The 13506-nt window shown below is 41.0% G+C and overlaps 1 protein-coding gene across 2 annotated transcripts in view; it reads left to right on the plus strand.

Annotated features, from left to right (window-relative positions):
* The window catches only part of LOC131139581 (frizzled-3-like), a 23081-nt gene continuing 9575 nt past the window's right edge, over positions 1 to 13506 (plus strand). For both annotated transcript variants that reach the window (XM_058089316.1, XM_058089314.1), the window contains exons 1-2: positions 1 to 152; positions 1209 to 1944. In XM_058089316.1, the coding sequence (XP_057945299.1) occupies positions 1660 to 1944 (285 nt within the window). In that variant the 5' untranslated portion in view covers positions 1 to 152; positions 1209 to 1659. The remainder of the gene's footprint in view (positions 153 to 1208; positions 1945 to 13506) is intronic.

Below are 13506 nucleotides of genomic sequence, written 5' to 3' on the forward strand. Positions count from 1 at the left end.
GCGCGCTCACGTTGATTGCGCGACCTCGCTGCACGCGCTGCAGGGACGCAGCTGTGGACCGTAGAACAACGACTGAGAGAGACAGTGTTGTTGCACTGCAGTCAACGAAACCGCTGGAGCATCAAGACTCGTCTCGAAGCCTCCAGTGACAGGTAAAGTGCGCTTAATGGCTCTTATTTCCTTCCGTGGAGTCCCTTGTGGATTAATTTGACGTCCAATATGCACCTTTTTCTTTGAAATGATCTCGTGCGCAGCGATGACATGATTGACGTGCTTCTTCCCGCACGGAGACACCATGGCGTGTCAAACTAGCGTACAGGACCAGAACAGGAACCTCACAGCATCCACTAAAATACACAAACTGCTTATTTAATTCGCTCGGTAACGTTTCCTGACGTTATTAGCATAAGGGGGCTAACTATAAGTTACCTCGCGTCTACGGAAGCCTGTTTGGCACAGGTGTCAAGCCAAGTACAACTGTAGCCACATGATACATTAACGCTATTGCTCGTCATATTTTTTTTTTTTTCGATGGTTAAATATATAATGGTTCTAAAGTGTGAAACATCACAGGGGGGCGTTAGTGTTGCCCTGCCAACTTCACACAAACACCACACACGTAGGTGTCCAACGGGGGACTCCTAAATTGCACTAAACCTTCACAATGAAGACATCCCTGAGACATTTTGTGACATTCAGCTTTTTTTGTCTGTTTTTATTCGAAAGCCATGAGTAAAAATCACATTTTTCATCCTGTGTGTATTTTTACATCAACTAATATAATCATTTATGGTTAAATATACTGTAAATTTGGACAACTAGCAAAATGTAAGTGTTTAAATTTGTCCACCAGACAGCGCTATTTTTCCCCATTCAAAGCATGCAGCACCTTTTATTGTGTGTGACGTGGATGTGTGTTTTTGTTTTTTTTATGCAATTTATGTAAATAGACTGGCCAAAAAGGATTAAACACCCGAAAAACACATTAGATGGGTATATGTCTGGCTTTTTAAAATATTTGTAAAATATTTTAAACATAATGTTTCTGGTTAGCTTCTAGATTTCCTAAAGTGTTTTAAATCTGCAAGTATATGTTGACAAGGGGTTGCCTTACCAAGCAATGCAACCCGACACAAAGCCCATTCAGCTTGTTTGATCACTGAGCCTTCCTTTATCTCTTCTCTGTGTGTGTGCTTTTAAACCTGCAGGACCTGCTGGAAGAAGCTAGAATGTGAAAGCTTCCGAAGACTTGGGACAAGATGGATATTGTGGATTTGCTCAAGTTTTGCTGGAAGAGAGAGTGAGGAAGACAAAAGAGGGACCAACAACAACCCAGAGAAGCACCTGCTTTGGAATTCATCTCCAACAACGGAATGAACCAGGAGGTGGAATATGCTGCAGGATGCTTTGCAAGCGACTAACAATCGGTAGTGAAAGTAAATAGCTGAGAGCAAGAGGCGGCTTCTTTCATGCTGCTCCAATCATTTGGGCCTCCACCTCCTTGCAGCCAAGGATGCCTACATAATGTGCCTCTTATTTAGAGGTGGGGTTCTTATTTTGAAATCTTCACTGCCGGTCGCCTCCAATGCAAAGCAGCCTTAAAAGAATTATTGGCGACCCTCAAGGCTACAGTTGATATCTGGCCTCTCCTGTATTAAAATGCAAGGCTCATTTGGAAGAGAATGTACGATCGACTCCAAGACTACCCCAACCTCTTGCAGACGGACTGCCCATTTTCCCCGTTTCCCCATTCCGCTCTTCCTTCTCCTCTTATTCATGGCTCCTCCGGCGGGGTCCATTCAAATGGAGGCCATGGAGAGCCACAGCGAGTTCAGCTGTGAGCCCATCCGACTGAGAATGTGCCAGGATCTGCCTTACAACACCACCTTCATGCCCAATGTGCTGAACCACTACGACCAGCAGACGGCCGCGCTTGCCATGGAGGTAAGCCGCCTGCATGACATTTGCATTGGATGTTTTTGTCACAGCGTGCTGCGAAATTGGATAGCCGCTGCAGGGAATTGGAAGGGGGTGGTGAGGTGTAATTACAGCAAACGGGCAACTGTAAAGCAACAGCCTGCAATGTTTCGCATTGTTGTGTCACGCACCTGCTGAAGGGAAACAAAAGGAGCTCAAAAGCTCAGATGTGATTACGTGAAGGAAAAAAAAAATCCTCAAATCTCACAACAATGCACCTACCACCATAATTGGGAAGCCGAGGAAGGCAGTGTTGCATTTTCATCCTGGGTTCGGATGACGGTATTGATCCTTGTCATGAAGCGGTGTAACGTCCTCTGCAAACACAATTAAATCGTCCATCCTTCATCCTTACAGCACACAGCCAGAAGTGACTGAAGCTGCCTGCTTTCAAGTATGCTAACTGAATATTGTCTTTTTTGGCTTTGGAAAAGAATTCTTCTGAAAAAGACATATATAAGTTAATTTTGGCTGCAACTAACAATTATTTTAAAACCGATAAATGTTTTTGTTTTATTTTTTTATTAATGGATTATGGATCATTTTTAATTTCCATCCCTTTACTGACAGGGCAAATAAGTGCACAAATACCAGTTTGCTGCTCAAATATTCTGTTAAAATTATGTTAAATAATAAAAGAAATCTGTAAATAGCTTCAGGAAAACGATAAATGTACACAAATCATTTTCTTAGTCAATTAATCTGAAGCTTGTTGTTTCAATGAATGGAGTAATCGGTTAGGCCATGGATGGACCAAATTAATATCAAGCAAATACCCAACATATCACTGTTTTCCCAACTCAAAGCTGATATGTGCGGATATCCTTTTTTTGGCTTAAACACAAAGAAAATAGCTCTGCTTTCATAGATGACGAAAAGAAAAAAAAACACACTTGAGAGGCTAAAATCAGAGGATATTTAAATTAAAAAAAAAAATCAATTACCCAAATAGTTGACGATTAATTGGGTAATCGATTAACCATTGATTAATTGCTGCAAAACAAAAATAAAACCTGCTAGTTTGTCATCCACACAAATGATTAAAACAGTTAAAACGGTTAAAATGAATAGGTAATGATGATTTTTGAATATTTGTCTCAACCAAAAAATAACCAAACATCATTTTAAAACCCCTGCTGAAAAGGCACACTAACACTACTGGCTTTCACACTTCAATATGCGGGAATAAGGAGACGTAATAAATAAAACAGGAAACTGTTTTGCATGCGATAGCATAACATACAGTGACATAGCTACTCCAAAAAAAAAAAATAGGCCAGCCAACATTAAAACCAAGTTGTTAAGCAGTTAATTTGGAACATTTTGTAGAATGAAAAGGCACACCTTTTGATAATGATCACTTCACCATTCCCATCTAAACACTGAGAAATGTTTGCGCAATGATGTCGCAGTGAGAATAACAATGGCGGAACACACTTCTGTTGTTTCCTGTGTGCTGCTCAAGATAATGAGCTTGCTAACATGCTGTACATACCCCCCCACCCCCACCCCCACCCCCAAATAGCTACTGTTAGTATAACGTGAGGGCAACTGGATACAGGAAGGCACGCATGCTGTCCAGGTTCTTGCAGTCGGGCATTCAGTATCAAAGAGTCCAGAGGAGCAGATGATCTGACCTCCTCACGTTACAGCTGTCTTCCAGCTCCACGTTTCCACCATCGGAGACACACACAGATGCGTACGTGCAGTCGCTGAACATCTAACAATCACTTTTAAATGAGAAGCATAGAGGTAGGCGGTCTACTACGCTCGTGCCAGATGAGCGACAAAATGTTCCATGCCGAGAGAGCACGGGCTCAGCAGTACAGAACAAGCAGACGGTGCGTGCGATCGTGGATGCACGTTATCCGTCAATATCACATTACGCTTCTTTCTAATCCTTTTGTTAGTCCCCGGAGACAGAAGGTGTAGATCAAGGTGTGGTGGACTATTAGGCGCTAATTCCCATTTGTACAGGAAGTATTTGTTCTCCCTATAAAGCATTAATAGTGGGTTTTTATTTTACATACACACGAGATTGTTTAAATGTGAATGTCTTGCATCTGGAATCGGGTTCTCACGAGACTCTTTCCCTCCCCAAATGTCTGCCGGTCCCACTGCTCATGATGTTTTGGCTACCTTGCAGCAGGGGTTGATAGTCTGAAGAACACAGTCAGATAACAAAGGCAGCCTATTGAAATAAATCACCCTCCAGCTGGTCAGCGTTTCCGTATTGAATGACATTTGGACCAGGCCAGTCTTGGCTGTGCACGTTCTACTTTTGATCTGGAGACGATTTTGTCTCCACTTGACGTTTGGAGTCATAATCCGAAGCTCTGATGCACGCATTGAGTTTGTTCAAAGGCTTCCCCGAGCCAATGAAGGCTGAGCTAATGTGAAAAATGAAGCTAATTCCCCCCGTGGCATGTCAAAACATGGCTGGCTGACTAGCTGTCTGCGAGGAGCATCTGTTTTTGAACTCGCTTTGACCCACATGACGAAGTAGCCTTGTAACCGACACTGTGCGGCCCTCTGGCCATGGAAAGAGACAGCTATCTGAAAATGAACCCTGCTTGCATTCCTGCTCCGCTCCAGCCAGACCCTCCTGTCCTGTTGGGAGTCACTGCAGGAAAAATAGCTCTCAGAGGACATGAGCTGCCCAACAATCAGTGTGTTGTGTTAGCAAATGTCCAAAAATGCTATCTCTTTCTTTAGTTCTATTATAAATATGGTGTTTTTTTCCTCATAGATTCAGTGTCTTTCAAAAGACAGTAATAATAACAACTGAAGGATGCCTACTGGGATACATTATGGTTGTCTAGACCAGGGGTGGGCAAACTACGGCCTGGGGGCCACATGCGGCCCACTAAGCGTTTGAATCCGTCCTGCCAGTTGCTTTCTAAGTATTTTGACTTGCAAGTCATGTTGCCAGTTTGTATGTTAAAAGTTTGATGTCTTATTCAGTAAAAAAAAAAAGTAAAATTAAATGACATAGTTTGATGTGGTCTGATGTTTAAAGTGCTCCTGAAAAAAGGGGAAAAAATGAGAACATACAGCTGATAGTATAACACTTTTATAGATAAAATTAGACAAATAATTCAAGGAAAATTATAAGCATAAAATAGTGTGTGTGTTAAATATATGTTCTGCCCCCCCAATTTTGTTAACTCAATGCAGTCCGCGAGTCAAAATATTTGCCCACCCCTGGTCTAGACCCATGCATGTCATGAGGGTCTGGAACTGATGTCCAAAATTAGATCATTTTAACTTAGTGGCTCGCTAAGTGAGATGAAAGAGGGCAGAGTGTGTAAATGTGTGTTTTAGTTTAGTCGTATTATCCAGTAAATCTTTGTTTATTCGCTCTTATTTTCAATAAAATCAGCCGACTGGAACAAATGCCTTCTTCAAACGTACCAGAGAAGAAAGGATGGCTTTCATTAAGACATTGCAGCTGCTAAAACACTTGACCAAGAATTGAGGCTCTCTCACATGCATAGTATGTTGGAAACTCCACTTCTTGGAGGAAAATATCAAGTAAACAACCAGTGGCACTGCATTGTAGGTGCATTTTATGGAACAATAGCTGTGATAACACCTCTCTGTGAAGTGTGAACTTCTCATGATGCACAATTGCTCTGCCTTGATGCAAAACTTTCATGATTTATTCCTGGTGCAAAATAATAAATGTATTATATTTGGGTTCAGCTCTTCAGCATTTCAAACACGCTCCTTTTCTCATTTTAGTAACATGTGGAGTCTTTGGAAATGTATGGTTTTCCACTCTTATTTAGCATCGCTTATGCAATTAGTTTTCCAGTGCAGCAGTCTGTGTTGGGGCTGTCTCAAGCGCTAACTGGTTTCCTAACTGGACACCAGTACTTCCTGTGGTTGTGACAGTCGATGGAGCCAGCTGCCGTAACTAGCTACTAATGTTTCTCTCCCTCCTGCACTTTCACAATGAAGACATTGATTTCCACCACCCCATCTGCCACAATAGTCTATAAAACCTCAACTAAAAGGTGCAAGAGACTTCCACCCGAGTGGTTAAGTGCCTTTAGAATGGCGGCTGACTGTGCCAATGGGGGGATTCTGTCTTGAAGAATACGTCATCATTTACTACTCCATCCATCTGCCGTGGTATTTTAAGGCTCCCAGGGGACATGCCATTGGTTGCGGCAGTATTTGGACTCGGAGATTTAGATGGATGGCATTTCTATAATGATGGAGTAGAATTTACTTAAACAAGAAAAGACATGATGATGTTTTAATAAAACATGGGAGGATGCGTTTGTTTTTTGTTGGCTTTTATCATGTCATTTTGTCAGATTTTTTTCCCCAATCATTTTGTTAAATAGGAATCAAATATAACAAGCGACTAGCGCTCTGAAAACAAGTCCAAAACAACAGGGAACCTGGGAATTTGCAAGTTACTTTAGGAAAAACAAGCCCAAAGTGGTTTATAAAAAGCAGACTCAATCGTCTCACCGCTCATACGCCTAGCTGCCCATGTCCGAGTCGATTCAGCTTGTATTGTTGATACTGACTATACCTAAAAATGCAGGAATTGATGTATAGTTTATGTGTTGACATCGAAGGATCAATTCTTTTGACAGCCTTAATAGACAACAATTGTTCTTTTACATGCGGGGGAAAAATGCCACATAATTATAAATGGATAGACAGACAGAATACTTTATGATGGAACTTATTGAAGAATTGTTAATGCATACTTCCCGAACATCCTGATAATTTAACCGTGTTTCACACCTTCTTTATCAAATTGCTGGTACTTGCAACTTTCTTTGGCCCCGTGGCAGGTTGTTTCTCAGTCACATTCAATTAGGTGCTTTGGGCACCTGATTTTCTACAACCATACAATACAAGGCGGTACTACTGTATGAAAACTAAGAGTGTACGAAAACAAGGCCATATTTTAGTGTGAAATATTGACAAAATCCAATTCGTACAAAAACCGGGGCCTATGAAAACCAAGGTTTGACTGTACTATTGGAGTATTTCACAACTTTCACTGAATGCTAGTCATGTAAATATTGGTTCTGCTTTTTTCATTTCTTAATGCTGCTTTAACAATGATGGTTGTGTGTAAACAAATGACACTCTCGGTTTTCACAGTTTTTATTATACGTATGCTACTTGTGGAAAACCAACCTAGGAACTCAAAGGCACATGAACATTGAAAATGAACATTCAGGAGTATTGTGGTTATATTATACTGAAGTATTTGCCAGGAACGGCATGCTAATGGGCTTTGCCCCATTACAAGTATTGACTTGAATTCTGTTGCACTTTAAATTGACAGATTTCAACTGAATGAGGAAAAAGAAAAACCAATGAATTGGCTGTGATTGACAGGCAGGCAGTTGGGTAGTAAATCAGTGTTAAAAGACACTTAAAAGCTTTTCTTATCCCACGAGACCACCCATGTTCTTTAACTCTGCCTATCTAAAGACAAAAGCGCTCAAAGGATCAGTTTTTTTTAACTAATACTTTGAGTTATTCACAAGTCACAATGATGCTGTGTCCTGATTTCTTCTTTAAAGTTTTTCAAACTATGGTGAAATGTAAAAGACAACAGAGACCTTATAAAACCCAAACAGAGACAATAGAGTAGTAACTGAAAGGGAATTTAAGGACAAAACCCGAGAAAATGGAGGCAGAGTGGCAGGTTGTGTAAAGTCTTCAGAGCCTACTGTCTCCGGTGTTTGTGTTTCTCTCAGCATGGGAGGCTGTCCTTCAAAATGAAACTTGCCCCGCTTAAGAAGGGCCACCGTGAGGCCACCAGGTCCCGGCAACAGAGAGAGATTGTGTGAAAAAGTTCACCACATGTTGTGCTGACGTGTGGTCTCGCTCTCCTTTGTGGTTTGGAAGAAAAGACAGCATTGAGTTTTTAAAAGTGTCTTTTTGTTATAGGGTATTGTTTTGTGGTGTGTGTGTGTGTGTGTGTCTGTGCACATTGGTGTGTGTCGGGCACATCTGAAGAGGCGGCCTATTCACTGCGGCAGGGACAGACAGGTCCTCGTCCCGTTTAAATGTCCCTGTTTATTTCCGTTGAACTCTTGATTATCATGCTTATTCTGATGGAGTCTATTGAAGCTGCCAGTCCAAATGAAGCAATCATTTATTTATGAAGAGAACAAAGGCGCTGCCTGGTGCTGCTTTTTGGCAGACTGTTCCCATCGGCATAGCTGCCATTGCTGCTTATCCACACTCACAATGGAAAGTAAAGCCAGATTTAGGCAGACATTGTTGAGCTTTTTCATGGATGCAACACCGTTATATGGCCCACCACGGCGTACTGTCAATTACCCATTTACATTGTCTGGTACACTTTGTAAGACTATATTCACTATACTTATTCAAGTAGTTTGGTATTTATCAATATACTAGGTACACTTGCATATACGCAACAGGCAACTTTATGTCAAGTCAATCATTTATCTGGACGGGAGTTTAATTCCACCCTCGGCCATCTCTGTGTGGAGTTTGCATGTTCTCCCCGTGCATGCGTGGGTTTTAATCCCACATTCCAAAAACATGCTAGCTTAATTGGCGACTCCAAATTGTCCATAGGTATGAATGTGAGTGTGAATGGTTGTTTGTCTATATGTGCCCTGTGATTGGCTAGCGACCAGTCCAGGGTGTACCCCGCCTCTTGCCGGAAGACAGCTGGGATAGACTCCAGCACCCCACACGACCCTCGTGAGGATAAGTGGTAGAAAATGAATGAATGAATTTTTATTACTCTAATTTGACCCAGGGTCGTGGGGGTGTGCTGGAGCCTATCCCAACTGACTTCGGGCGAGAACCGCCTTAAAATGTCAACTTCCCTTAATTTCTCTTCATGCCTTTTATACTTTGTTACCAGTATGGATGTGAAATGGGTCTAAAATTGTATTTATTATGGTCTGTAAAAAAAATCCTGGTCTTAAATTTGACTTGAGACCCTAAGTTGTTTAAATTGAGAACCTACCAACAGATAATGGTAAGCATTTTTACTGGGTAAAGAGCAATGTTGTTGTTCAGAGAGTATGGTCATCTTCGTCTTTATGACTTAAACATGGCAGGAATATGAGCACCCATTCCACAATCTTGGCTGTGTGTTGCTGTTCCAGTTTATGTGGTGTCCCAACAGTTCAAATGTGGTTAAACACATAAATATAGCTTATCCCTGTGTCTTATGGACTTAATCTGAACCCGTGACCCGGTCTGGAGAATAACTGTGTATTTGTCTGTGCGCGCCTGTTGGTGAGAGATATTTAACCCCATGACAGCTAAGCCCAACCTCAAACGACCATACCAAGTCATTCAGATACCTATTCTCCATATTCTTACCGTTACAACATTCTCACATCAAATCTTAAGAAATGCCATTCTCCAACATAATGCTGCAAAATCTGTGCATTCCTGTTTCTGTATGCATCACCCTTACACATTCTGTCTTTGCCTCACACTCAGACGCAATGTATATGAATCAGCAGATGGCCTCACTAAAGCTTCCACTTTCATTTTCTACATTTCTATCATTTCTCTCTCCTCTCCTACGCATCTCTCACTTTCTCCCCACAGCACAATGCAGCCTATTGTCTGTGCTTGTTTGATATACTTTTGGATGCTTTAAGCCTTTTTAAAGGAGTCTTGTGGCTGTGTGCGTGTGTGCACGTCTTTTCCCCAGTTATCCTCCGAGAGACAAGGGCCTGCTGGAGCCCACACATCACCTGTTGCCATGGCAGTTAAATAGGCAGAGAGGGAAGGGCAGGAATGGAAGACGGCACACATGCGGGGAGGGGGAGGGAAGGAGAGGGGAGGTGTTGATGATGACTGCATGTTGTGGATGGCAAAAAGGCTGAGGTTGAGGTAAATGAAAGAGACCAACTACACTGTGTTTAAAAGTACCCGTTGATTGACGTATATTCTATAAGAAATTACTATTTGTCTGGTGTTATCATATAGTACAAAAACCAAGCTCATTCTTGATTTACAAAAAAAAATAGAAATATATAAGAAATATATAAGAAATATATAATCTTAATCTTGTATATCTTGATATACTAAGAAAAATAGATAAGTACAAGTAAGGGAAACCAAACTTAAAAAGCCAGAGCCCTTGTGTATAAGGGCACGGACATGGACTGGGGGGAAAGCAAAGTCTGGAATGGACTGTTGGTATCAGACAGCCAATATTACAGGTTTTAGATTTAGATCTAAACTTTTTTTTTTCCCCAGACTTTTTTTCCCGCATATCAATATCGGATTGGGACACTCCTACTTGGTATACCTTATCATCTCTACTATGGTAGGTAATACTGTATAAAGGTGACTGTAGGGGGCTTTAATAATGGTAAAAACTATATTTCAAATATTAAATGTATTAATATTGAATCCTTCCTTCGCGGAAATTCACTTATCACAGTCGGTTAATGAGGGACGACTGTAAAGCTTATTTCATTAAAGTTAGTTGTAGTGTCATGATCGTACTCTGTTTTATGTTTGGTCCTCAGATGATGAATTAAATCTGTGGTATCAAATGCAGCTCTTCTAGCACCATCCCTTGAAATTGTCATTTTACACTCTATCTCAGATCAATTTAATCTAAAATAATAATTGTCCTGATCCCAGGATCAGGACATTTCTAGTATCTACCGTTAGACTCTGATTTCTGCAGGATCTCTGTGTGAAAGAGGCTATTGTTGTGATGACTGAGAATTCATAATTATTGAGCTCTTGAGCCACGGAGAACAAAATGATGACATTAGAAGAAGACTCGCTGCTGTGCCAAACAAGACGGTACACAAAGAGAGAGGAAATGAATGAATGCTGATGTTAACGGACTAAAAGAGAGGAGACGTGGAGGAGGTGGACAAGTGCATATCCAGTATAATTGCAGGGCTAAATGGGAGGGAAGCAAAAGACGAGATGAATAAAGGAAGAAAAAGATCAGGCTAGAAGAGGAGGAGGGGAAATGAACGTGAGGGGGAATGTCATTATCAGCTTTGTTCGATGCTCCTTACTGAAGGCTGGATGGACACGGGGAAGGCAACAAATGGATGAAAAGCAGAGAAGTGTGAGAGGAGGGTGCTTCTTTCCTAACACTCTTTTCACTGATTAGCGAGGACAGCATCACTGAGTGATGTGTTCACTAGGGATGTCCTGATGCACATTTTTTGGCTTCCCATGTGATTTTTAAGGCTGTACTAACAATAACCCTAACCATAGCCAGCATCTGTGCGCATGCTCCAATACCAAGTAGGTACAAGTATCACAAGGTCTGTTTTATATGCCACACCAACCCAAGTCTGCTGACTGCCATCTTGTGCATCCTTATGACTATGGATATGAAGTATACTGGAAAATGTGAAGAGGAAAGCAGTACAAATGGTTACATGAGTGTGAAATACAGAATACACTCCTCAGGTCGTCTACTACAATGTACATACACTGATGCATTCAAGATGGATGTCAGTAATGGTTGCGTGGGAGGAGAAATCGAGGTCCTGAATGTCAGGGGAGTATTTTTATCCCAACCAAACAGACAACTGAGGTGCTAAAAGCAAGTGAGGCGTCAGCAAGAATCATGCAGTCATGCTAACTGAGGTGCGCTGTGGCAGAATTTGTGCTGCAGGGCTTCGCTGACTGATTCCTTAACCCACTCACTGGGTGACAGTTGTATTGTCAGCCAGCGATGTTAGGAGAGGGGGCAAAAAACAAAAAAAAGAGGGTGTGAGGTTAATGGTCTCTGCAGCAAATAGATTTCACATAAATATCTTCATGTGTCACTTTTCATGCAAGCGCATTAAAATATCAACACATTGTTTTAATGTGCAGATTTAAGGGATTAAGTTGCTGATTTGTTTTGTAACAGGAACAGGCACATAAATGCACCATAAAAAATGAATAACACTCACAGACTACTTGTAAAGCAGAATGGATAAGCTGATAGCCCACTTGGCAAAGTCCATGTAGGAAAAGTTAAGCTCTTTTCATGTACTGGACCAACATTTTAATAGTTCTTAATAAACTCCCCCAAACATTAAAGCCAAAACTCATTCATTTGTTTTCTGCATGTGAAGATCAGATGACTTTGGATGACTGCTAGGTTTTCTTGATAGGACCACAACACAGAGCAGTTTTCAGGAAGTGTGTTTGTGTGTGTGTGTGTGTGTGTGTGTGTGTGTGTGTGTGTGTGTGAGTGCGTAGTTCTCACACCTCTTCCAATCCATTTGACTCCCTAATCCACTGGGAAACCTCTACTTTCTTTTCACGATTCCACTTCAATTTTGGGGCCAGTTTAGCCGCACTGCCCTCTCTGTCCTTAATTCTTTTCCCTCTTTCCACTTGACAATGTGTGCTGAGTTTCTGCCCAGCTGACAAACAGGATTTTGACAGCTGCTATAAGCACTAACCTAACACTTAGTATGGTAGCCTCAGGCCTAACGGACTGCTGCAGTACATAAAGTGATCATAAAAACTGTGCGGGTGCAGGATCATGCGTTCCTGGAACAAGTTTTATGCTTAATGGTTAAAAATGGTGTACTTTTTTTCTGCCAGCATCACATTATTTAACTGGCATCGTTCCCTCATTTGCACTATTGGACTTTTAATTATGTCCCAATGTCTGTCTCTGGCTTTCTTTCTTTGTTGATTTTTTTACTTAGGTTTTTTTTCCTTCCTCCTGCGGGGGAGCGGGGGGTTACTCCCCCCGAATTTTGTGGAGAACGGGAGTAAAGAAAAAGAAACTTAATCCTTCCATTGAATAGGAGTTGAACCAGTCAGGGGCTTTTTTCTCATTTACCTTCTGTGTCAAAAAACCCAACCTGCTTCTCATTCCAAACGCTAACTATTGCCCCTCACCCACTCACACACACACACACACACCAATACACATACAATATGCATGTATTGTTGTTTATGTTCTTACATTTTTTAGAACACAACCAACCAGTGTAGTCACTCGTTCTTTGTAAAGGTTCTTTCTTACAATTTGACTGAGTCAAGCTTCACTGTGTCCAGCTGACTTTGTACTATTATCAATGACAGTTCATCAAAAACCGGGAGTTTTTTTTCTCTCTCTATATATATGATATGTATATATTATGGCTACTCTTGACTAAATGACAAGATAGATAAAAGATAAAGATAGAAATAAGTTTTCATCTATCTGTGATTAAATGTGTGATTAATTCTGAGTTAACTCTGGCCCAAAATGTGATTAATCATGATAAAAAATTATCGAGAGAGATTTTAAAAAGTTATCAAGATCGATAGAAACTTTTCTATCTGCGATTAAATGTGTGATTCTTTCTAAGTTAACTCTGGACCAAAGTGCGATTAATCACAATCAAAAAAATTATGGGTTAACAGTCCTAATACAATTGCAAACATCTTCAGCCTTCATCTTGCTTGATACTCTCAAAAAGCTAAAACAAATTGAAAATAAAGCCTTGATGTCACATCCTGTCATCTTAGTTGGTGTTTCCTCTCCCTCAGGCTCTGTTTCTCTCGACTTACAAA

The sequence above is a fragment of the Doryrhamphus excisus genome, chromosome 12 (assembly GCF_030265055.1).
Source record: "Doryrhamphus excisus isolate RoL2022-K1 chromosome 12, RoL_Dexc_1.0, whole genome shotgun sequence".
NCBI classification, from domain to species: Eukaryota; Metazoa; Chordata; class Actinopteri; order Syngnathiformes; family Syngnathidae; genus Doryrhamphus; species Doryrhamphus excisus.